This window comes from Sinohyriopsis cumingii, chromosome 13, assembly GCF_028554795.1.
Source record: "Sinohyriopsis cumingii isolate HCF-2022 chromosome 13, ASM2855479v2, whole genome shotgun sequence".
Taxonomy (NCBI): domain Eukaryota; kingdom Metazoa; phylum Mollusca; class Bivalvia; order Unionida; family Unionidae; genus Sinohyriopsis; species Sinohyriopsis cumingii.
The window spans coordinates 73314061-73339078 of NC_142973.1; the positions used below are offsets into that span (position 1 = coordinate 73314061).

Consider the following 25018-nt stretch of genomic DNA (forward strand, 5'->3'; position numbering starts at 1 on the left):
ACTCGCTGTAGAGCATATGGCGGTTGTTAGCATAGCTTTTTCGTTAAAGGAATATGACAAGGTTCAATAATCTTATGTTGTTTCTTTAAGGGCTGGTAGTATGGACTGTTTTCACTTAACTGGATAATGAGTACCAGACACGTGTGGATTAGTGTGATCCAGTGCCGGATTACCCATTAAGCACACTAAGCACGTGCTTTGGGCACCTGCCCAATAGGGGCCCGTAGAAATTTCAAATTATTGTTGATGATAAAATTGTATTAATTATTATATGACCGTTTCGATCTGCATGTACGAATACTTTGATTTGGAATGATGGCAATTTTTCCTTCCTTTTCAGCTTTTAATATTGCAGTTTGTTTTTGTTTAGTTTCACCTTTTCTAGGAGGTGAGGGGCATAATAATATTGTCAGTGCTTCGGCCCCTGGAATGCCTTACTCCGGCACTGGTGTGACCTCATACCGACAGCGATCAACCAACACTCAGCTACGGAATTTTACAGAGATCGTTTGGCCACCCTGCTGTGTGGACATTTTAGACATGCAACTGTTTGTCGCTGGAAAATATATAAAAATTTCATTAAAACGTTTAGCACGATCATTTTCAAATAATAATTTACGACTGAGCATTCACATCGGGAAAAAGTGTTTCCTGGCATCAATTTTAGATTTCCCGGGCTCCGAGTGGCCGAATGGTCTAAAGCGCTCTCCGTTACGGATCACTGCCATCTCACCTCTGTCTGCGTGGGTTCGAGTCTCGGATTCAGCCAATTTGGGTATGTGAGAAAGCTTGCCAGTAGCTTCTCGTGGGTCGGTGATTCTTTCTGGGGTTTTCCCGGGTTCTTCCTCCACCATTAATACTGGCCGCCATGTATAGCCTATCGTGTGCTGAAAAATGGCGTTAAACCCAACAACAACAACCTCTCGGGAAATGGGATTTTTCTATATGTGTGTGTGATTGTGTGTGTGTGTGTGTGTGTGTGATTCTGATGTCGTACAATAATCATAGAGATAACAGCAATTTTATCGAAGTTTTGTGCCCTGTTCATCGAAACAAGTATTTTTATTTTTAGCTTGCGATGAATGTTCTTCAGTTGAAACAAATAGTACCATCATTCATTCATTCATTCATTCATTCATTCATTCATTCAGAATGCTATTTCATCTGTATTTGCATGTATTATCCTTTGTGAAATACTTTGAAGTGCATTGGTTAAGATCGCAGGCAGAGCTTGTCACAGAGAGAAAATTTAAAAATTTAGTTTTTCTAAATATGTTTTTTTTTTTTTTTTTTTTTTTTTTTTTTTTTTTTATAAACTGTTAAACAGACTGGCATTGAAACATTTTCTGTACCAAGGTATGCTGTTCTTTTAAACACGGGCACTTGTAACAATTTGCATTTATAATTCAGGTGTGTATACCGGATGCATGTACTATTTATACAAGTTGTTACATGTGCCATTGATTTGAAATTTGGGTTTCGCTGGAGGTTTTGGACCCCATGCCTGTTCCAAACAGGTTTTGACATCCCATTACAGACATGTGCTTAATTACGAATACCACTGTCACTAAAATGTGATTTAAGCCGAGAATAACCTATAAAAATAAGACAATTAGTATTGTCACTATAATCGTCTTATAACCTTTAATCTCGTGCTTTTAATTCCTGTTGAAAATACATTTACCTATTAATATTTACCCCGTGCTAGACACATAAAAAGGAAATATAACCCCGTTTCATACAGATCTTGAATCCCTTCACTCGACTGTATGAACATTCATATTGCCACTTATATAGTAATTATCCCTCTCACCCGTGCCAGTTAACTTCTTATTTCAAATTCCTGCATTGCATCAGTGACTGAACATTTCAGATTGTCTTTAGTATCTGAAAAAAATCGACAACTTCATGTTGCAAAACACGGAGAACCTGCTATCTCCAGAAGCTCTACTTCCCATTGTTTAATTTGTTTATTTTTTAAATTTTCTTTTGTGGATATCATTGTTACTGGGTATGCTGGCATAAAATGACTAGCAATGATTTTTTCATTTTTGTTTTTATAAAAAAAATTGTTATTATTTTTTTTAATTCTGTAACGACATTTACATTGTGAAACCAAGGAATTATTTCAAATACCTGCATTATTGTTTATTCTCATTTCACCTCGTGGATGATATTTGAAAATATTGAAATTTAGAGGAACGGTTTTCAGGATAATGTAATTCAAATTATTGAAAGATTTGTTATTGTGATACTTCTATCAATTTCCTTATGTATTTCCTACGAATTTGGAATTTGTTTCTTCTATGCAGATAAATTACGAATTTTTATTTTAAAAAATCTGTCTGGTAACCCTGGACTTTGTGCATTATTGTTTTCTATCGTCACACACAGTATGATGCTATTTTTGTCATATATAATTTTGCCTTAATGCCCTCTTGCAACCTGTTTAATATTGGAACTAGTTATTTTAAGCACAGATGTATACAATTTAAGAAAAAACAAAAAATGAATTACCAGCTTATAATCAAGGGGAGTAACTCTAACAACCTACGAATTTCACGTGATTGTCATATGGTGTAGCTAGCTATACTGTTACTTCAAAATGGTCGAAAGCGTTAAGTAGTTTTTACTTCCTTTAACGTTTATAATTTATTTGGATGCAAATCGGTCAACCTAAACTGAAACTCATGGAGAAGGATTGAAACATGATTTAGCATTCAAATGAAATCTACGTCCATCACATAGATATAATTAACATAACTTTCATAGTTTTACCAAATTATTTCTGTACAGTAGCCGTACAATTATCTATAAGCGTTGCTACTGTATAAACTTGGAATACTAGCAACCAAGGCAATCTCTTGTCTGTAACTTTAGGAAAATACATAAACGCATTCTAAGAACATGTAATTAGGTGAGATTTCAAACATTATGGCCGTCCGGGAGGTGAAACTTTGCTTGCTGGGCGTAAGTTGCATAGCTAAAGTCTTGTTTTGTTTGTTTTTGGGTTGTTGTGTGTGTGTGTGTAAGCTGTTGAATTAAGGTCCAGTCTTTAATTATTAAGGCTGCATCCCAGTCTCATTAAAATCGAGTTCTCCGATATTATGGAGATCTGACGGACACTTAATACCATACAATGTTCTGCCGACTTTCATTCACCATCAGATTATAGCTTTCACATCTTTGAAGCGAAAACCACTTAAAACACATTTTTTCTAATTAATAACACTCCATAACACAAATTGCAATGTTTTCTGACAGGTTACCAAAAATAAAAGGAACCGGGGGAATCCCAAAGGTCAGCAGAACATTAACCCTTATCAGTACCTATCAGGTCCACTTATAATTTGGCACATACTCGGATCAGTTGGACATGAGTCGTAGAATATCTCAGATATCATTGTATCAAAGTGCTTTGGATTTGTTTATCACAGTGCTGGCCAACCCATGGCCCGTGGGCCGCATGTGGCCTGCTGGCTGATTTTAAATGGCCCGCCAGAGCTCAAGCAGCTATATATAGTCATTGGTTTTCAGTTTTCTGCTGCAGCTCTCGGCTTAGAGAAAAACATTTTTCAGTGGCCCATGGTGTCAAAAAGGTTGGACAGCACTGGTTTATCACTTAAACTGCCAAATCAACACCTTGGCAAGTAAAGGTCATTAGGTCTAGTTTACAGTTTGTTTCATTTTCGGACAATCAGCAAATGTGTTGGCAACTAAGACATTCCCACACACCATATGGTTTTCGACTGTCTTATGTCAGTGTCAGCTCATCGTATCTTTAGAACAAAATATATGAAGCCTAGGCCTGAAATGTATGTGTGTGTGAATTTGGATTTTTAACTTAGCCTTAACAATTTTTCAGTCATAACACTATGGTGTCTGCTATGTGGCAGTTTGTGTTGATGTCTTGCACTGGGGTATCATGCCGCAGACATGTGGCATCATTTCCCACAGTCGCATTCTCCTGATGCCAGGCCAACCAGTCCAAACACTAAACTCTTAATGCTGAGTACCAAGGGAGGCAGCTGCTGGTACCATTTTTATATGTCTTTGGTATGACTCAGCTTGGGTTCAAAATTGTGACTGCCTGCATCTGAGGTGGATGATGTAACCAGCTAGGCCACTGGAGCAGTCCCTAGACCTGAAATAAATAATAGTGACAACAACTAACTTTTATTATCCTCCAAGACTTATGTGGTGACCTAATCAAATGAAACGTCAACATCTGTCTTTACCAGAAATGCCCATCAGTCAGGTTTTTTCTGGTAGCAAGTCAGTTTGTTGTAATAATTAATATTTTAAAAAAACTGGAATAAAACTGTTGTTGAATGAAATTCTGTTGTATATTTTATTTTAACAAAATACTATTGTTATGAATACATAGTATGGTAGGAAACCAGTAATAATACTATTACTAAATCTGAAACCAAACATTTTCTTGATAGTTAAGTATATCATTATTTTCTTTTTTGTCATGGCTTGTTATATCTCCTTTGGATGTTTTAATATCAAATTCACAAACATATGGCCACGACAATAAATTTAGATAAAAAATTATAGTAGGAACTGTTAGAATTTCAGGATCCCTAATGCACTCACACGTTATGATGTCAGCCAGTGGATAATGGTGTTTCCTCCAGGTTACATTGCAATGGATCTTTACCATGCTGTTTGTCATATGTGCCATGTTATATTTTTACTTGCACCATCCTGTTCGTTACAGGGGCCCCGAGTGGCCAAGTGGTCTAAAGCGCTCACCGTTCCGGATCACTGTCATCTCACCTCTGTCTGCGTGGGTTTGAGTCCAAGGCTCGGCTAGTGTGGGTACGTGGGAAAGCCTGCCAGTAGCTTCTTGTGGGTCGGTGGTTCTTCCCTGGGTTTTCCAGGGTTCTTCCTCCACCAGTTATACTGGCCACCATGTATAGCCTATCTTGTGCTGAAAAATGGCGTTAAACCCTAGAACAACAGAACAACTGTTCGTTACATTGCACAAGGCATTTTTTTTCCTAACTACTTGCCCTTTTTTCAACTGCAAAATTATTATCTGTTGAAAATGAAGTGGAAGAAAACATTATATTAAAATTATTTTAAATAAACATTACAAATTTATTATTTAATTTACTCTCAAGACTGTGGTCGGAAAGTGGAAGGCACAGAAAGTGGGTGGACAAAGCCATTGACATGGTTAATACAACTGCTTTTAGCATTTTGAGAAGCAGGGGTAGGAGGAGAGAGGGAAGTTAGTTATTGGGATGGAGGCTCTAGCCTCTTTCTTGAAAAGTTTTATAATAAATTGTTTCAAATAATCAATTTACAAATGTACTGTCTAATTTAATATCAAATTAAAATATACCCAAGAAAAATATAATTTGATAACATTTAAGATTCATTGTTAACTAGTAATGATCTGCCTGAATTTAATGTGTATAATCTGTCAGTAGACTTTGTTTTCAGAATTGATAGGGTTTATCATTCTTTACACTTAAAGAAATCAGGTTTGATTTGTTTTCTTTTGGGGTAGCAGAGTTTTCAGAGCATCAGACTCATGGTCCAAGGGTTTTGAGATAATCCCAGGTTTGCTACCTCCTCTTGTGAAAAGCACTTCGGTCTCATTTCATCAGCATGATACAGCCAAAAATGTCTTACAAATGCCATTAAACCAAGGAAATACAAATACAAATTGTCTTTTTTTGCAGTAGATCTTGGAGACATTCCTTGTGATTAGGGTAAAAATGTTGCTTTTTGTGTAAAACTTCACTGTTAATAAGCAGAAAAAGTCATGTCACCCTGCATCAATGGACAATTGGAAGTATTTGTGAATCCACTCAGTCATCATGGAATTGAGGAAGTAGATTGTTATTTTGCAAGCAATTAACCTATCACTGTATGTCAGTCAAACTCTTACACGTGCCTTACCAGTGGACTGCTAACCAATACAAATTCAAATGGTTATGACTTCAGTATTTTTCAACCAGTTTTCATAAAATTGTCAGTACACTATACTGTATGCTAATAATTAATACTTATTTTCATTATATATATATATAATATAATTAAGTGGAACTATAGAGACTGATTAGCAAAATAATTTTTTTATTTTTTTCATTCCTATATTTTCACTTGTGAAAAGTATATCCTTATATTTTTTGCATCTGAACATAAGATTTCTCATCATGCTGTGCAATAATTGATTGGCTGTGCCAATGAAAGTTGTTCTTGCAGCAATAAAAATGAGCTAGAACAAATAAACATAAACTGCTTTACATTTCAGACATGTAAATTAAGTATTATTAAAGAAATTTGACCAAATGCCATTTGTGTCTCTCTGAAGTTATCTCCCCTTAAATAAATAAAAAAAAAAGACATTTGCTGTGATGCCTTGCTGAATTGTTTTCAGGTCAGTCAAATAGTTTACAAAATGACAAGAATGTAATTTATTGTGACATATTAGGTCAACTCAATCTTTCTAAAGTCATGTATATTCGTATGATCAGGCTTTGAAAGTGACATAAATTTACCAAAAGGGGGTGGGAGTGAACATGTTGTGCAGAAGAATGAGTTTTTTCTAGTAAACTTTGATTCTGGAGGAAGTTTGGTATGTAATAAAAAGAAAATGTTCTTTTCCTACATTGATACAAGATATACTTCGTCTTGTACCAAAAACAAAATGCTTAAGTATAATATTACTGAATATTAAAAATAATGTTTTTGTTTTTAGGATTCTGGAGTTGGGAAGTCCAGTATTGTCATGCGATTTGTGAAAGACACATTCAAAGAACAACTGGAGAGCACCATAGGGTGAGACAAATAAAACTCATTTGTTCTGCAAAAATATCATGCATGGCCTAGTTGTTGATTGACTCTGTAATTTAAAAAGTTGAGACCATGACTGCTAACATAGTTCACAATAAAATAATTTAAATGTTTGGGAATCTTTTCTTGCGATTCAGATTCGTATATTTGATATGCTTTCAGTGACTATATAAGCATTCTTCAGTTTTAGAGTCATAAAAGGAAATTTTAATTATTTATAATTTGTTTGTTAATACTGCAGAGAGGAGTACCAAGCTGAATTATCATGAAATTATTCAAATAATTGGATATATAAATAATTCCATTGGGTTATATTATTTAAGCAGGCAGTACCAAGCTGAATTATTGTAAATTATTCCAGGAATTGGATATGTAAATAATTCCATTGGATTATATTATTTAAACAGGCAGTACCAAGCTGAATTATTGTAAATTATTCCAGGAATTGGATATGTAAATAATTCCATTGGATTATATTATTTTAAACAGGCAGTACCAAGCTGAATTGTTGTAAATTATTCCAGGAATTTGATATGCAAATAATTCCATTGGATTATATTATTTAAACAGGCAGTACCATGTAGAATTATCATGAAATTATTCCAGGAATTGGATATGTAAATAATTCCATTGGATTATATTATTTTAAACAGGCAGTACCAAGCTGAATTGTTGTAAATTATTCCAGGAATTTGATATGTAAATAATTCCATTGGATTATATTATTTAAACAGGCAGTACCAAGCTGAATTATCATGAAATTATTCAAGGAATTGGATATGTAAATAATTCCATTGGATTATATTATTTTTAACAGTACCAAGCCGTATTATCATGAAACTATTCAAGGATTGGATGTATAAAAAATTTCACTGGATTATTTGAAACATTAATGGACTTTAGTGATATTCTGCTTTGATGGAATTTACTTTGAAGTAAAATCTTTTGGATAATAAAACTGTTTCTTCAATGTTGCTAGCATAGCACATAAGTTTGTCAGAACCTTCATTTGGAATACCTTTGGATCATTTATGGATTACTGTGAAATTGTTAGTACATTGAGGATAATATTGGTTAATAGTCAAGGAACTCATACAATGCTTTGAGTTGTTTTTAATTCTTTCACTTTGTTTGATTTTATATTTTAGGGAAATAGATTGATATTTTGGAAAATTGAATGCTTGTTTGGTTCTATCATGTCATGTTAGATAGTTTAGGTCCTCAGATGTAACATTACCTTTATGTCTCTCTATTCACCTTGATTACCTTATTATAACTGTTACATCAGTACGATCTGATAAAGACAATTGAAATTTTGTAAACATTTCTCATATGATGTACAGTTCCTACCATTTTATGTTGTTACATTGTTTTATCAGTCTTTTGCACTTTGTGAAGTTGAGTGAAAGCCCTGTTGGCACAATTATGCAGAAACTGCTTGACCTAAAGTAGATGAAATTTGGCACATGTAGGTGTAGATGACCTGCTTGGAGTTTTATGCCATTTTAGTTATTTTTAGCTCTGTTGGTCATTGACCAGGAGAGTTTATGAAATTTCCTGTTGTATATCGTCTGTTTATCATCCACTGTGGTTACCATCACAGCTAGATTTCAAACCTTGTTATTGCTATTCTTTCTGGATGGATGGTCATATCAACATGGTATGTTCTCATAAAGACTTCTTATGATGACTGGTTGGTAAAATTGGTGCATATTTGACATCCAGTATTGCCATCTTGGCAGCCATCACGAAAATCTTGTTATTGCTACTTCTCTTAAAAGGAAAAGTCATAGGGACATTTAGATTTTATCCAATGACTTCGAATGGTGTTTATTTCGTAGTAAATGAAAACGATGCCAATCTGACATCCACAATGCCACCATGGCTGCCATCCTGAAAATCTTGTTATTGCTACTCCTCATGGGTTTTTTGCCACAAGACTTATGATATCTCATTGGTGCCAGATGAAACTATTTGTCTTACATCCAATATGACTGACATGTAAAAGAGAAGTGAGAAAGTTATATTGCTTTAATTTTATTTCTGTTACATATCTTCTGTTTCAGGGCCTCATTTATGGCAAAAAAGTTGGTGGTGAATGACAATACTTTCCTATTTCAGATCTGGGATACAGCTGGGCAGGAAAAGGTAAATCTAACAGGAACATGTTTAGTCTCGTTGAGTGTCTTACATGTTGGTATTTTGACATTTTTATTGGTTTCTCTGGGTTTTTTTTAGGTGGAGTTGCTTTTATTATTAGAATTTAGCAAACATCACCTTGCATCCATCATGTGTCATCTGTATTCCGTCCTCAATACTTGATTTGCACACTCTAGAGACTTCACTTCTTGTCATATTTCAATCCGACATGGTGCGTAAGTCTCACCCTGAGTTACTTTCAGCACTTTTTGCAAAGTTTACACCATAATCACTAATTTTTGATCAGACTTTTGTCAGATGTGGTATGTAATCTAATTATCTTAAAGATCTCGGATGAGTTAGATGATTGTTATAGAACTTGTGGAATGCCAAGAGATTAAGTTCTAATAATGTCTCATAGAGACCATGTACAGGTGATGCCGGATTTAAATCATGATACATTCCTGAGCTTATGGCTTAGATTGAAAGTAATTTAAATGCAATAACATGAGCTGCACATGGCACCAGCAGTTGTGTAAACACAAATACAAGGGTGCAGATTAAATGTTATTTGTTTCTTATAAATGAAAGCTGATAAATTGGTATTGGCATAAATCGATCATCACCTGTACACAAGCGATTTTCGTTTCACTGGATGCCTAGGTGAAAAAAAGATTTTGTTTTTGATTGACTATTTTGCTTGCATGTGTGCAGAACGGTAAATATTGGGCCTTAAAAACTTGGGTCTCAAAAATTAGTTTTTTCCTATTGTGTTTTTTAATGTGAGTAGAAAGTTCACATTATTGGTATCATTGTAGAACTACATTAGTCTACTTTTCTGTAATGCCACCCACTTTGGTCTGTTATCAATGATGTTGTAGTTACAGAGCTCAGAAGTAGATTACTGGGGCGCAGAGTAGCAGAGAGGTCTAATGAGCTCACTATTACGGATCATTGCCATTTCACCTCTGTCTGCGTGGGTTCAAGTCTCGGGTGTGTAGCTTGCCACTGTGGCTATGTGAGAAAGCTTGCTAGTAGCTTCTTGTGGGTCGGTGGCTCTTTCCTGGGTTTTCCCGGGTTCTTCCTCCACCATTTATACTGGCCGCCATGTATAGTCTATCTTGTGCTAAAAAATGGCATTAAACCTACAACAAGAACAGGTATTGTACAACCATAAACATGGCACACAGGGTTGATGAGTTAAAAGACTGTTGACAAAAATCATTAACAGGTATGAATAAGTAGTTTTTCAACGGATATGAAAAATGTACAGGTGATAAATAAATACTATCAGTGTGTAGATTGCCATTCATATAGCGACATTGACTTCTACTCCATGACATCCACACAAAAACCATGAATAATCCCAATCCTCCACTTATGATGAATATCTGGGGTATGGTTCCATTCATTTCAATAGTCTCATCATCTAAGTTAAGAAAAAGGACAATATACTGCACATCAACAGATTTGACCAATGACTAGCCTGTCATCCATACAGCGACATTAACTTCAATGATTGATGTATAGTTTGGCATCCATACAGTGACATTGACTTGAATGATTAATGTATAGCTTGTCATCCATACAGCGACATTGACTTGAATGATTGATGTATAGCTTGTCGTCCATACAGTGACATTGACTTGAATGATAGATGTATAGCTTGTCATCCATACATTGACATTGACTTGAATGATAGATGTATAGCTTGTCATCCATACAGCGACATTGACTTGAATGATAGATGAATAGCTTGTCATCCATACAGCGACATTGACTTGAATGATGGATGTATAGCTTATCATCTATACAGCGACATTGACTTGAATGATAGATGAATAGCTTGTCATCCATACAGCGACATTGACTTGAATGATAGTTGTATAGCTTGTCATCCATACAGCAACATTGACTTGAATGATAGATGTGTAGCTTGTCATCCATACAGCGACATTGACTTGAATGATTGATGTATAGCTTGTCATCCATACAGTGACATTGACTTGAATGATAGATGTATAGCTTGTCATCCATACAGAAACACTGACTTGAATGATTGCTGTGTAGCTCAGAGATTGTCCTGTGATTCACCAATGTTGCGAATTGCAGTTTTATTTCCTTGTTGGGGACAAAATATATAGCATCTAGTGATTTTTTGGGTGACAGCCTTTTCGGCTGTTTAATTAGTACATATAATCATGGATTTGGAGTGAAGAAATTCAAAAGGACCATGAAATGAAGCCACAGACTTGGATACACAATGCACTGGAATCTCTCTGTTACATAAACAAATCCTTTGTTCATATTGACAAACCCATTTTTACAGTACATTGTTACATCACAATCCATTTATGTTGACATTTGGCCTGATTACTGTATGCTGTGATACACTCTGTCATGCTACCAGACTATGCCTACAATCGATTGACTTCTGAAGACATGAACAGAAACAGCTACAGTTGATCAGTGGCTAATCCTTCTGTTGTTTTTTTAAATATAACAAAATAGTTTTGCTGAAACTTCAGAGAAAATTGATTACCTTTGAAGGACCGATTGCTGTGTATAAATACAAAGCAAATGGAAAAAATCTTAATCAGAATTATATACTGTCAACAGTGCAACTTTAACATTGGTAAATGTAAGTTAGACATTGCATGTTCATCATCTCATCCTAAGAGTAAGTTAATAAAGTTAACAGCATTTGGATTTAGTGCAAATCCATCGGACAACACAGTCCCTGAACCTGATGTTATACCTAACAGTCCAACATCATCTACATGTAGTGATGGTAGTAATGCTTCAAGTGCAACACCACATCATGATGAACTGGTCAAAAGTTCCCAAAAATTGTTTTTGATCGCTGGAAACTTGGGCATCTGTGGCTGAGATATGATACAAAGTTAAAGCAGATGTTCTGTGATATATGTATCAAGGCACAAGTCATCAGTTCATTTACAGCTGGCTGTGATATTTGAAAAAGGAGCATGTTACCAAACATGAATCCAGGCGGGTAAGTAATATATGATATATTTGCTCATTGATCTTTTACATTTGCAATCAATCCCATGTTACAACTGCAGGGACTTACACTACGCAGTAGGAAATAGCAAAACAAACAAGTTTTGCATAATTGAAAATAATTATTTCTCAAAATACAGGAGTGAAAGAATTAAATTAACTTACAGCATGGTGAATGAATTCCTATTTTCTGAAAGTCCTATCAATCCCAATAGTTCCAAGAAATCAGAATATGCTCCAACAAAAATGCCCCTTCTGTGTTGAAGTTTCAAATGTACAGAAAGAATTAATTTCCAAGGAATTCAAATAGTCGTTGAAATAATTCAGCTAATACTGTACAGTTATTCTAGCATGTCATGCACAAAATAAAGTTTTTCAAAAACCCAAGCCAGGAGATTGAATCCAAAAACGCAGATTGGGACCTACCATTGGAAGTTTTTTGCAGCATATGTAAGCATCATTTTCACTAAATATTCTCTGATTTTTTGGGTCCAGTACACGTGAAATTCCCAAAAAGGACATGCTGTTTCTCCCTGTGGAGTGCATTATTTGCCCCCCCCCATGTGCCCCCATGTCATATTCTATACAATAGCTGAAGGTTAGACTTAAGCCTCTTCGACATACTTAAAAGAAACCGCCTATTCTGCAGTGAGCGAAAGCACTAGCTATTGATTGACAAATAAACCATGTCCTTTTTTGTTATAACTAACAATGCCTAAAATGGGTGTGAATTTATGTTAACAGTTCAAATATTGTCTCAAGCTACCATACATGTGATAACTATTTTCCACATTTTATATCCCAACTTATTTCATTATTGTTAACTAGTATATGCATATAACGCTGTTGACTCAATAACAAATTTTTTCCGAATTGTGGGTTTTTTTTGGGGGGGGGCACATATGCTCTGTGACATGTTTCTTCACTCCTTCTTTTAATTTACTAATGGTAATTAATGCTTATATATGACGTAATGGTGCATTAATGCCAGGTGTTAACTCATGTAAGTTTCATTGGTGGGACTGGAGACACTAGTTTGCTTGTTGAGAAAAATTCTACAGCATTCATTGATCATTCTTGGGATTTAGGAAGCAATTCACTACAAGCAAAGCATATAAAGCATGGCAAAAATAAATTTCTGAACTCCTGGCTGAAGGAGATGTACTTTGTGAAGCTAGCTGTAAAAAAATGGGGGGGGGCAGTGAATTACTGAATGCACAAAATCAATTGTCACATTATACGTCACTTATCTTACATTGCAAAGTATGATCATAGGGTTTTAGTATTAAAATGTCATTAACTAAAGTTCTTTACAAAACTGTTATTTGGAAAATAATATACATAATATAGATTTGCTTAATACCTGCTGTTTGTATTAAAAAATGAGCGTGACACTGTTGTGTAGATGTCCGGAAAGTATATATTTTACATTTGATAATGCATTTTTTTAGGTGACAAGAGTCATACCTATGCACTAACAGTGATGCGGGATGCAAAGACCATGGAAGTAGCTAAGATCGCTGCTATTAGTAAAAGTAAAAATGCCATTATCAGTGCCAGGAGGAACACTTTCTTTACAGCTTACTACAATCGCGATGGATCATCATGTGACATTCTATAACATTTTATTAGTGAAAACAGTCATGTAATGATTTATTTATATTATAGCTGTAATGCTTCTTGTCAATAAAGTAATAACTATCCCATCTTTTTAAATTTTCATTGCCTATTATATTAATAGACTTGGAAAAAGAATCACTACTTGTTCTGGCAACATTTTTTGAAAATTGGTGACAAAATATTGAGGTTGGCAATTGTTTTGGCGACAACCTTTTAAAAGCCAGGACCATCCCTGATAGCTTGTTATCCATACAGCGAATGATTAATGTTTAGCTTGTCATCCATAACGTGACATTGACTTGAATGATTGATGTATAGTTTGTTATCCATAGAGCAACATTGACTTGTATGATTGCTTTATACCTTGTCATCCATAACGAGACATTGACTTGAATGATTGATGTATAGCTTGTCATCCATACATTGACATTGACATTGACTTGAATGATCAATGTATAAATTTTCATCCATATAGTGACATTGACTTGCCATAATACCACTGAACCATGTAATACAGGAGTAACAAAATGTGCTTAAGTACGAGCATGGTGATATATATTAGGCATCATGCACATGAACTGAGGTTGTTACACTGTAAAATCTTTTTGTATGATTACTATGGCATGTAATTATGAATATGATAACCATGTCTATCCATGAATCTGTCTGTAAAAAGATACGGGCACTGGATTATTAAAACCTGAATTGCTTCTCATTGTTTTGCTACATAGAAACATGTAATTAAATTCAACTACAAATGTGTCCATCCTGAAACAAACTATATTCATCTGACATCATGTGGAATAGGTTTGACTTTTTAGAAATTGATAATAAATTCCAAAGCACTCATTGTACTAAGCAATTGAATAACATACAGACAATTGCAAGAAAGAATAATGTTTTACACTTTCACATACCTCTACAGCTGATGATTGGCTTGGTACTTTATGGCACAGCAACACAAATAGGTTGTTTAATGCCAAGACAATATGAATAAAGTGCCTTCCCCAGGGACACACCATGGTAGCTGACTCAACAGGTCTGATAATAGGATTAAAACCTGCACCCTTTTGGTTGTGAGTCTGGCACACCAACCACCAAGCCACCACAGCTCCCTATTGGAGATTACTTCTGTAAAATGGACATCTATCTGTCATGGCTACTATGCATTGCAATAATATACAGAAGAATAATGTCATATGCAATAATATACAGAAGAATAATGCCATATGCAATAATATACAGAATAATAATGCCATATGCAATATTATACAGAAGAATAATGCCATATGCAATATTATTATATGCTTATTTTTTTCCCCGTTAACTTTACATTGTCAGAGTCATTCAATATTACCCGATACTGAATTCGCACGACAGTACACATATAGCATTCACGTGCATAAAGGAACTACTTTCTATTGTAAACAAACAATGGATGCAGACACCAGCACATTTGATTTTGTACGCAAATCATGTACACTCGCGTAAGAGGCTCTTTACATTGTGGTTGTTTAAATTTGTTTCTGAATGAACTAAAATAGATGTTTCGTGGACTGCCACATACCAGCTGCTTTGGCACATTTCGCGTTGATACAATGTTCCAGATTTAGGCTAGCTACATTATATAACAGATGCAAGATAATGTCATTACAAATAACATACAAGTGACAAGTCATATACTTTCTTTTTTAGCTGGTGTCAAGAATGGCAAAATAAAATATACTTACAGTTTTACATCCTGAATTTCCTCAAAATATTTTCTTAATTCTGCAAATCCGAATTGCATGAGCCATGTCATAGGTTTTCAATCTGGATTACACTTTTCGAAATTGCGCTGTAATTTTGATGATAAGTGCATTTGCATCCTCCTTACTGCACTCAAAATGAAATAAGCATTAAATTCCATAGCATCTTTTTGATAATTGCAATTGAAAGACTTCATATTTTTCCCACATTATGATTTCAAACATTCAGTGACAGAAACAGAAACAACATTTGCAGATGTCAACACGCTTCTCCCTAGCTTATTAAATCTCATGTATTTCATGTGGAATCATCACATACAAATCCAGTCAGTAATCACAAAATTTCCTAGAATTGAGAAAAATACCAAAATCTATTCATTCCAGATCAAATGGAAAAGTTGTTGCAATGCACATTCATTCACAATATGACTCCAAATTTCAATTTTAACTAGACATGCCATTTTCTTTCAAAAGTTATGTTGAGTGTGCAACTAAGTTCAGATTTATCTGGGCGGAGTTATGTGCGCAGTAATAATGTTGTTTTTATATATTGATGAATATGCACTTGTGTATTTAATTTGGAATGCGGCATACATTCATTTACGTTGTTTCTTGTAGTGTATCGTTTTTATATAAGTAAACCTTAGGTAGAATAAACAAATGAGCATATAATGAAAAGGTTACTGCCTTTGTATGGGAAAATATGAACTCGTTTTGTAGGAAGGATATACTGCACTCCCAAGGTCATGCAGTATTCCATCCCAAAACTCATTCATATTTTCCCATACAAATGCAGTAACCTATAAATATACAGAAGAATAACGCCATATGTGCTTGTACATGATCAAATCCATGGCCAGAGAACACATGGTATTTGAAACACCTGCACACTGCTGGCACTTTTTACATGCTGCAGTAAGTGAAGAAAATTCACTATTTAGCAGTTGCCAATACAAAAACAAATGCCATGGGTAATGGGATATGCATAAATGAAACTCAAGCTATACTTATGTTCCACTTCACCTGGTCATATGACCTAGTGTATAACATCAACTTGAAGACTTTATTTGTATTGGACTATAATTGCAAGAGATACAAGTAAGCCTGATATTGCATGCCTGGCTACACAAGGAGATGCTGTCCATGCTGTATGTTGTCCTATGCTGTATGTTGTCCATGCTGTATGCTGTTCATGCTGTATGTTTCATGCTTTACATTTCAGTATAGAGCTCTAGCCCCAATGTATTATAGAGGCGCTGAGGCAGCCATTGTTGTGTATGATGTAACAAGGGAGGTAAGTGAAAGTATTTTGTACTCTATTTTCAAAACGAAGTTCACTGCTTTATAAACAAGTTCATTGGTATCTCACAAAGGATAATGGTACCCCTTCTTTAGAAAATCCACATTACTGAAGTGTCATGCAATCTTTCCTTGCATAAGAACTGGTTTTTATACATGTAGGTGGAAGTACATTGCAGTTTTAGATGTTCACACTTGTTGAAAATGTTACATTTCTCTGATCTTAAACTACATAATAGAAAAGAGCAAAAACCAATATGTTTTGTAAAATTCAACAAATAATTTATATCTCTAGAATACAAAGTGAAAATTTAAAAAGAACTTTCAAATCCCAAATTGTTCCAAAAAGTTTTATCACAAGTCAGTAAGTGTAGAGTTTTTCAAATGAATTTTTAAGTGGCATTCTGAATAAATTCCAGTCTTGAATGTACTGATGTACCAGTAGCCTGGAATAGTGTTAATGTATTCACAATGATATAGTCCAAAATATCCTTGCATGAATTTACAATAATCCACAAATTGTGGATTGGTCTGAAATTTTTTAGTGAGTACTTTTGTAATTCCAAAGAATAATTTAAATAAATAAATCCTCTCAAATTAAAACTGAACACAACTAAAAGTCTGATTGCAAATCATTCAAATAAAATCATCAAAAAATCATCCAAATGATGTTTTAATAAACTTTAAATAAACTAAGCAGATTTTGTGACCTAAATAGCATTTAGAGTATGTTATATTCAGAATGTGATTCTCAATAAATACACGTTGGATCTGCTTAACTAATCTTAATTGTGAGTGTGTGAACATTATATTATCAAAACATAAAGAATGTGGATCAGTTTCAGTATAAAAAGCCCAGACACCCATATAGGATGATAGGATCGGCTGAGCTGATTGTAATTGTCAGCTGTGTGTTTTAAGTTTGTAAATTTTTAGTGGCTTGTTTTTACATAAGATGTATGCTGGTATGTTGTTGCTGATTACCTCCAATCCTACCTGGAGAACTGGTTGATTCTTCTCAAAGTGTGTGTGGAACGTGGAGGCTCTATTAATACTGGAATTTCTGACAAAGTGAAGAACCTTTGGTTTTAAAAGGAAAGTCTAAGAGGCTCTTGGACAACTGACACCAGTTACTGTGTCTTTTGGTAATGTGCACAGTAACAGCTCAGTGAGTCTGTTGACATACAGTGCAAGCAAGAAATGGATCTAATAACTTTACAACACTTCAGTGTGATCAGCAACCTTGCACCTGTTCAGTTCTGTGCCATTCCAATATTCTTGATCCTATGTACTTCAGTAGGAACCTCACCGGTGAACAAATTGATGGAATACTGCAGTCATTATCATCTAACCTTGTCAAGCGATCAGACTTTAGTCTTTGCAACGCTGTCAAAATCAGTTGCCAACTTTTATGAGATATTCTTGAAATGTTGGCCTCTAGTTCCAGGGTCAACTGACTGGGAAATATGTCACAGCAATAGGACTTCAACCCGTCCCTGTCGTGAATATTGTGGTCAGTGCCTTAAATTGTAGCACTACAGTTTATTCTGACACTTAAAAAATAATGTGGCCATTAGTCCTGTGAACTTTAGTACTTTGCATTTAAATATTGCCAAAACAAAATTTGGTAGTCCTGACTACTGATTTGTCAACTTCTGATATATATTGCAAATATCCAAGGGCTGTTCCAGTAAAACATGTACCCCCCCCCCAACCCAAGAGCACTTTAAAAAAAACTTATGTAGGATGTTGAGTTAAAACCTATTTCGATTCTGACAGTGGAGGGTTGGTTAGGAAAATCACTTCTGTTGTGGGTTGTGTGAACAAAATGAGAAATCACTGGTGGGGTTCTCAGAAAAAAACAAAAATATATATTTAAAATTGCATCTAACCCCCTGTTAGCAGTCCAGTCTAACTCGTGTGAGTTAAAGGTCAGAAATGATTGCCAGGACATGTGAGAGTGCCAAATTTGTACGAATTCACATCCTCTTAAAGCAGTGATACACTTCCCACAAATTATGTCAAATTCATGAAAATAAAACGTGCTTTGTGCAGTATGCAATTTTTATTCAACTTTTAACTTTTAAAGTGCATGTTGCGATGTAATTCACGCTGTCATTAGAGGTCTTGTAGCACTTGATGCAACATCCAGTTTCAGGTAGGTCACAGGGGCTCATATAGTGCATGTATGACAGGTAAATTGTAAGCAATGATACATGCCCTTGTGAGGAAGGCAAACTTTGAAACAGCTGGATACTTTGGTTTGACACGAATGGCTGTTAAACTAAATTTGATTGGTAAACTTGGCCCTGAAACAAGTATTTTAAGAGATGTAACCTTACAGTGATCATGTATGTTTTTCATATGCTTGTTTCAAAAAAGGGCCACATAGTAAACCAAAATGGCTGAATCGGAACTTAGTTTGACTTCGATGAAGCTTTCAGTCGGCAAATACTAACTTTCATATCATGCATATGTATTACCAAATGAAGTACATGCTCATAATATGTAAAAATTAAATGACATTAAACATAAGGGACTGACTGATCTGTGTAAACGCAATGCAAGATGGATAAAATTTTGTTGTGTTTGTGTTTGGTTATTGCTATTTATATTTTGAGCATGGTGATATTTTCTGCAGACCTTTTGGCAGTTGGCTTCAAACCATCATTTGGTATTTGTATTACACATTGGATTACTATTATCTATTACAGAACATTCTAAAGCAAGGTCTTTAACTAATGATGAAATAGATGAAAAAAGACTGTTGATGTCATTCTGATATATGAATTCTTTACTACACTACTAATCTGTTCATCCTGATTGTTTTCTACCATCTCCTTTAGTTTTACTGGTACTTATACTTTTAAAAAAATGTTAACTTATGTTTTCTACAGGTAAAATGTGCTTAGTTTTGTTGTGAAATCTACAACTATTAATTGACAAGTAACTAATGTAAAAATGGGCCAGCTTAATGTGTGCAGAAATTATCACCATATTACAGAGCTTTGTTAGAAACAACAGAATAGGAGATGTATTTTGCAAAGTTGTAGAACTAGCACTCATAGTCACCACATCGTCCATTTAAATAATATCATTATTTCCTAGCGATATTAATTTCCTGATCTGATGTTGCTCATTTTTTCTTGTGCAATTTTTGCATGTCAAGAATTCTTACAGTATCATTAAACAATAATGTATTCTGCACCAAAATTTAATAGTTTGAGAAGAAATTTATCTTTTAACCCAAAAAATCACTGAAGCTATGAGTTCTGGCATTAAAATCTCCCATTAAAAAAACATTTGAAGTAACTATGATAGTAATTTAGTATGCAGCTGTACTAATTTCACCTTTGGTATATTTATTTCTTGAACGTGATAGAGGAACATAGCTCCAAAATAAACATATCAATTTTACAACCTGTTCATTGACTGTGAATCAAGTAAATAATCCGAGTCCAGCTGAATGGTGGTTAGAAGAGTTATAATTCTTTTTATAGCATCATAATTAGCTTTCAAATACGGAGTAAACATATGCTCTTTCTGCCAACCTGGCCAAGACCCTACCACCACAACATGTGACCGAGCCCAATGACATCACAGTAATGATCACTACACAGCTAGAGATGACATCTCTTCAGTATTATAGAGTCTTAATAGAGTGAAACAGTAAGAAGGAGTGACAGATATATAAGTGTTAGGGAGATATTGAACAATGGCTATTCTCCCCACCCCAACACCTTCTCATAGAAGATCACACACACTCAAACACTTAGATAAAATCCTAAAATCCTGGCATCATCTCTGCATGGGGAGATAACTTGACCAGGTTATTTGAATATAGTGGTCTCTGGTTATCTATCTCATGGTATTTCAATTACTTGAACATCTTACAGTGTGTCCAGTCAGCATGGTCAAAAGAGGCATACAACCGTTGGGAGTTGTTGAAGGACTTGCCTTTACTACAGATATGAAAGAATGAGATAGAATGAGAACTAGATTAGAAATGATTGAAGATAAAATGGAGTATGTATGGGTTTCACTGGCCCAGATTGGTTTATAATGAAAGTAAGATTTTAGTAAAATGAATCTTTTGAGAGCTTGTTCTACTTGTAACTGAAAAAAAGTCAGAGACATTGTTTTATTAGCATAATATCAATCCCTTTGCAGACCTGAGTTTGGAAGACTCAGTATTGAAATCAGCATCTGACTCTTTGGTGTAGTATTGAAAGCACACATTTCAACCTTGTGTAGGTCCAGAAAATGGCATGGCTCTTATGATTTTCTGTACACTGTCATGGATGTGTCTATACTGATACAAATTTGATCATGTGCACTGAGAAATTTTACATTATTGAATTTTAATATCATGGTGTTTGCACAGGTTTACATTGGGAACTGAATTAGAACTGCTAGTTTTGAACTACAGAGTCATGTGCAGAAACATGGAATCCAAGCAGAATACATCCATAAATGTGGAGGTTTTCTATCTTGGAATTTAATCTTCCAGTTGCATTTAACACTGAGATACACGTTCATAAACAATTAGCATAGTAGTAAACGTAGAAAGGTAAACGACAAAGTTAGATACATACCATAAGACAAATAGTATGTGAGGGGACAATATCATAAGAACAGGCTGGAATGGAAAAGTATAATAACAGCAACAATAATGAGTAGAAGTGTGCCTCTTTTTTAATGCATGCAACATTTTTTTCTCAGCTTCAGTAAGAAATTACATCAAAGGGAGGACACGTAACTAAACCAGCATGAATTTAGCTACAGTGCGATCCTGCACTGTGATGACGCAAATTCGGATATAATGCAGTCATGGCATGGCTCTCAAAATTGTGTATATTCATTTGCACATGAGAAAATATTTTTTTTTCAAAGTAAGTGAATTAGTGCATAAAAAATGTATTATCATTTTTGGGAAGAGATCATGCATGAATTTGAATATAATATGATCATGGCATGGATCCTGACATTTTAAATACATGTAAGTGTATTTTTCTCATACCAGGAAGTTTTTGTTTTTTTAAAGTACGAGAATAGTGTGAAATATTTATTGTCATTTTGGGGAATAGTTTGCGTATGAATTTTAATATAATACGATCATGGTGTAGCTTCTGAAATTTAACAATTTCACCAGGTTCTTGAAGTGTTATGCCAAAATAAACATTATCGGAAATGTTACTTATTACTGATCCATGAGTAAAGCCAGTAAGTCGTCTTTGTGATTGTCTTCAATTAATTCTGTATACAATCGTTGCTCAAACAATAGCCAACATGTGTTTCTTCTTTAACTGCATACATAACCAAGCAGCAGACAATCCGGTGGTTGATAAAAGATTTTCACAATTTAATAAACATCAAAAAAGGAAAGCCGCCAACATGTTTGGTGGGCTTGGCAGTGTTATTAGACACAATCAGTTGACCAGTAAATCATGTCCACTTTATTAGCTGGAAATTGAAAGGTATGAAATTGTACATGCGTTCAGCTTAAATTTTTTTATAAAAGTGACATGTGACCATTACATGTGTATGATGTTTGCTTATAAACTTGAAATTTCCTGTGTTTTATAAAAATATTTTACCATTATGGAAAAGCAAGTTCACAAATGCAAGTCGTTCTCTGCACTTTGTGCAATGATTACTATAGTAGTTTTCACACGTTTCTTTCAATATTCACAAAATCTGAAGTAAAAGTTATATGCACACTGAAAGCATGTGTTGATTGTTAATTATTCTTACTGTAGTCGTTCAAACAAATAGGTGTACAAGCATTAATTATTGGAAATTTACAATTGATAAATGTACATGGAAACGCATATGAGAAAATTTTAGCAGTATGAAATTTGTACAGACACCGTTCATAGACCCTGGAACGTAATGAACTGTACATGTGCTTCGTCTTTCTTAACCTAATTTTGCTGTTAATTTTTCCCATGAATTCAGACACACAAAGATCTGTGACAAAATTATTCATTAGTTTAAATATGTATGCAAGTTTTGCAATGGAATTACATGTATTATGGATTAATTGCAAACCCTGACGGTACAATATCAGACGGCATGTAAACGGTGTTAATACTCTGTTCATGCTATATATTAGAAATTGAATTCAGACACAATGATCTGGGACAAAATTATTGAATATTGTAAATCTGTTTGCAATTTTTCAATGGAATTACATGTATCATGGATGGACTGCATACCATGATGGCACGATACTAAACGGTGTTGATACCCTATTCATCATATACATTAGACATGAATACACGTATATGTGCCAGTGAGTTAATCTCTGAAAAAAGTAAAATACTGTAAAACCCCACTTTAATGTGATCCAATTTTTTGGACCCCAATTATCATGTTACAGCGGGGTTCCACTGTACTTCAAAGATGTATTAAATCAATTTTAACCTTCTGTTCTGGTGATTTTATCTGTTCTGGTCTGTTTCTGTCCATTACAGTGATTATATCAGCTGAAACAGTATGTTTGTAAAAAAAAAAAATGCCAAATTTAAATATTGGAAAATCTTTTGGCAGATTATGATTATATTTCTGCCTGAGAAATTTGAATAATTTCATTTCTTGGTTTGTTGATTCTGGTTCTTGCTCAGTTCAAATGCATTAACAGTGATGCATTCTCATTTTGTATGTTAAAATTATTTATTAGACTATGCACATCTCCAGATATCGGTGAATATAGCTTGAATAAGTTATACATATGGTTGGAACAATGGACATTGTTAGAGACACTTTAAGTGAGCTAAAATGTAAACTTTTTGTCAGCATGTGATGCAGGATTATTCAAGACTTCTCCATCTCATATACTTACTAGTGAAAACTCCATTTGTACTGACAGATCATGACTTTTAGGATTACTATGGAAAGGTATAATTGATAATATTCAAAGGTTTACAGAAATTACTATGGTCAAAATTGATAAACTCAGTTTTGCTGTCACAGTGGCAAAAATGATGGATTAGTACCTTTGCTGCTGATGCTTCTATTAATTAGTTGGTTTGTTTGTTTTGGGTTTTAATGCCATGTTTCTGTACATAATAGGCTTTACATGGCAGCCAGTATATTTGGGGGAGGAAGAACCCTGAAAGACTACCAACCCAAATTGGTTGATCAGTAAACTCAAGCTGACAGATGAGATGTACAAGTGATCTGTAAAAGCAAGCACCTTAGAACACTTGGGCACACAGGGCTTCAGTTGATTTGATGTATAAGGTATTGAGAACACCTGAAGTCATTTAGACATGAGACCTCAGTTTTCTGGTAGATCATTATGGGCTTTACACCATTTTCAGAATTCATATATGAAAGCCAGTTTTACTGCTGAAGAAAATCCAAGTACTTTTGAGACACCACATGCCACTTATGTAGAACTACTGACCTTCCACAAGTAACTGGCAGCATTCTCATGTACATGTGGGAGGCAAGTGATTACAAGACAAGCATCTTGTACCACGCTGCCATGAAAGCGACTGAGATCTCTATCACAAGACATGCATCTCATAATCTTATACCACTCTGCCATGAAAGCCCCTCAGACCATGGGTATAAGTCTCATATGAAAGACTAGAAGTGGTGTGTGTGTGTATCGGTGTGTGGCAGTGTGTGATTAGGATTTTTAACATAGCATTAACAGTTTTTCAGTCATATCTCTATGATGCCTGCAGTGTGTCAGTTTTTAGTGATGTCTAGCACTGGGGCATCATACCCAACCTAGTCGCATTATCCTGACACCAGGCTGATCTGTCCTAACACTAACCTCTTAATGCTGAGTGCCTAGCAAGGCAGCTGTTAGTACTTTCTTTATGAGTCTTTGGTATGACTTGACTGGGGTTCGAACCCTCAACCTCACACAAAGGTGGACACTCAAACCTCTAGGCCACTGGAGTGGTCTGACTAGAAGTGGGAGATAGAACCTGTGACAACTGGATTTAAAGCCTAGAATGTTAATGCTAGGCTATTAGTGATGATGATGATGCTGTTGACAATACATTTACCTACAATGACGTTGATTTTACATGTACACTGAAAAAAATTATTCCTTGACTTTAATCCATTTTTTTAAATCTAATTTATGATGTAACAATGTTTGACTTGTTATATTTCTTTTTTGAAATTTATATTAGTCATGCAAAAAGGCATAAAAAAATACATCAGTAACTGAAAATATATTTTTCTTACTAGAAATGATATAGTGTAAAAGTAGGCAGAAATAATGTGACATCATCTCCACAGGCATTAATGTTTGTTTTTATGACAACTTGTGTATTATCAGTTTACTGAATCATTAAATGAAAAAACATTAAATAATAACAAGGAGTCATAGCATCTGTCCACATATTTAA

At 34.7% G+C, this 25018-nt stretch overlaps 1 protein-coding gene across 4 annotated transcripts in view; it reads left to right on the forward strand.

Annotated features, from left to right (window-relative positions):
• The first annotated feature begins 2560 nt into the window (after window positions 1–2560).
• The window catches only part of LOC149785829 (ras-related protein Rab-22A-like), a 60843-nt gene continuing 38385 nt past the window's right edge, over window positions 2561–25018 (forward strand). For 2 of the 4 annotated variants that reach the window (XR_016425462.1, XM_089979780.1), the window contains exons 1-4: window positions 2577–2970; window positions 6722–6801; window positions 8883–8964; window positions 16567–16638. Coding sequence is in view for 3 of the 4 variants with exons in the window: in XM_089979780.1 (XP_089835906.1) it covers window positions 2935–2970; window positions 6722–6801; window positions 8883–8964; window positions 16567–16638 (270 nt within the window). In the remaining variant the exon portion in view is untranslated. Of the gene's footprint in view, window positions 2971–4607; window positions 4828–6721; window positions 6802–8882; window positions 8965–16566; window positions 16639–25018 lie in introns of those variants that run through there. The other 2 variants (XM_089979781.1, XM_089979782.1) reach the window with 2 other exon arrangements.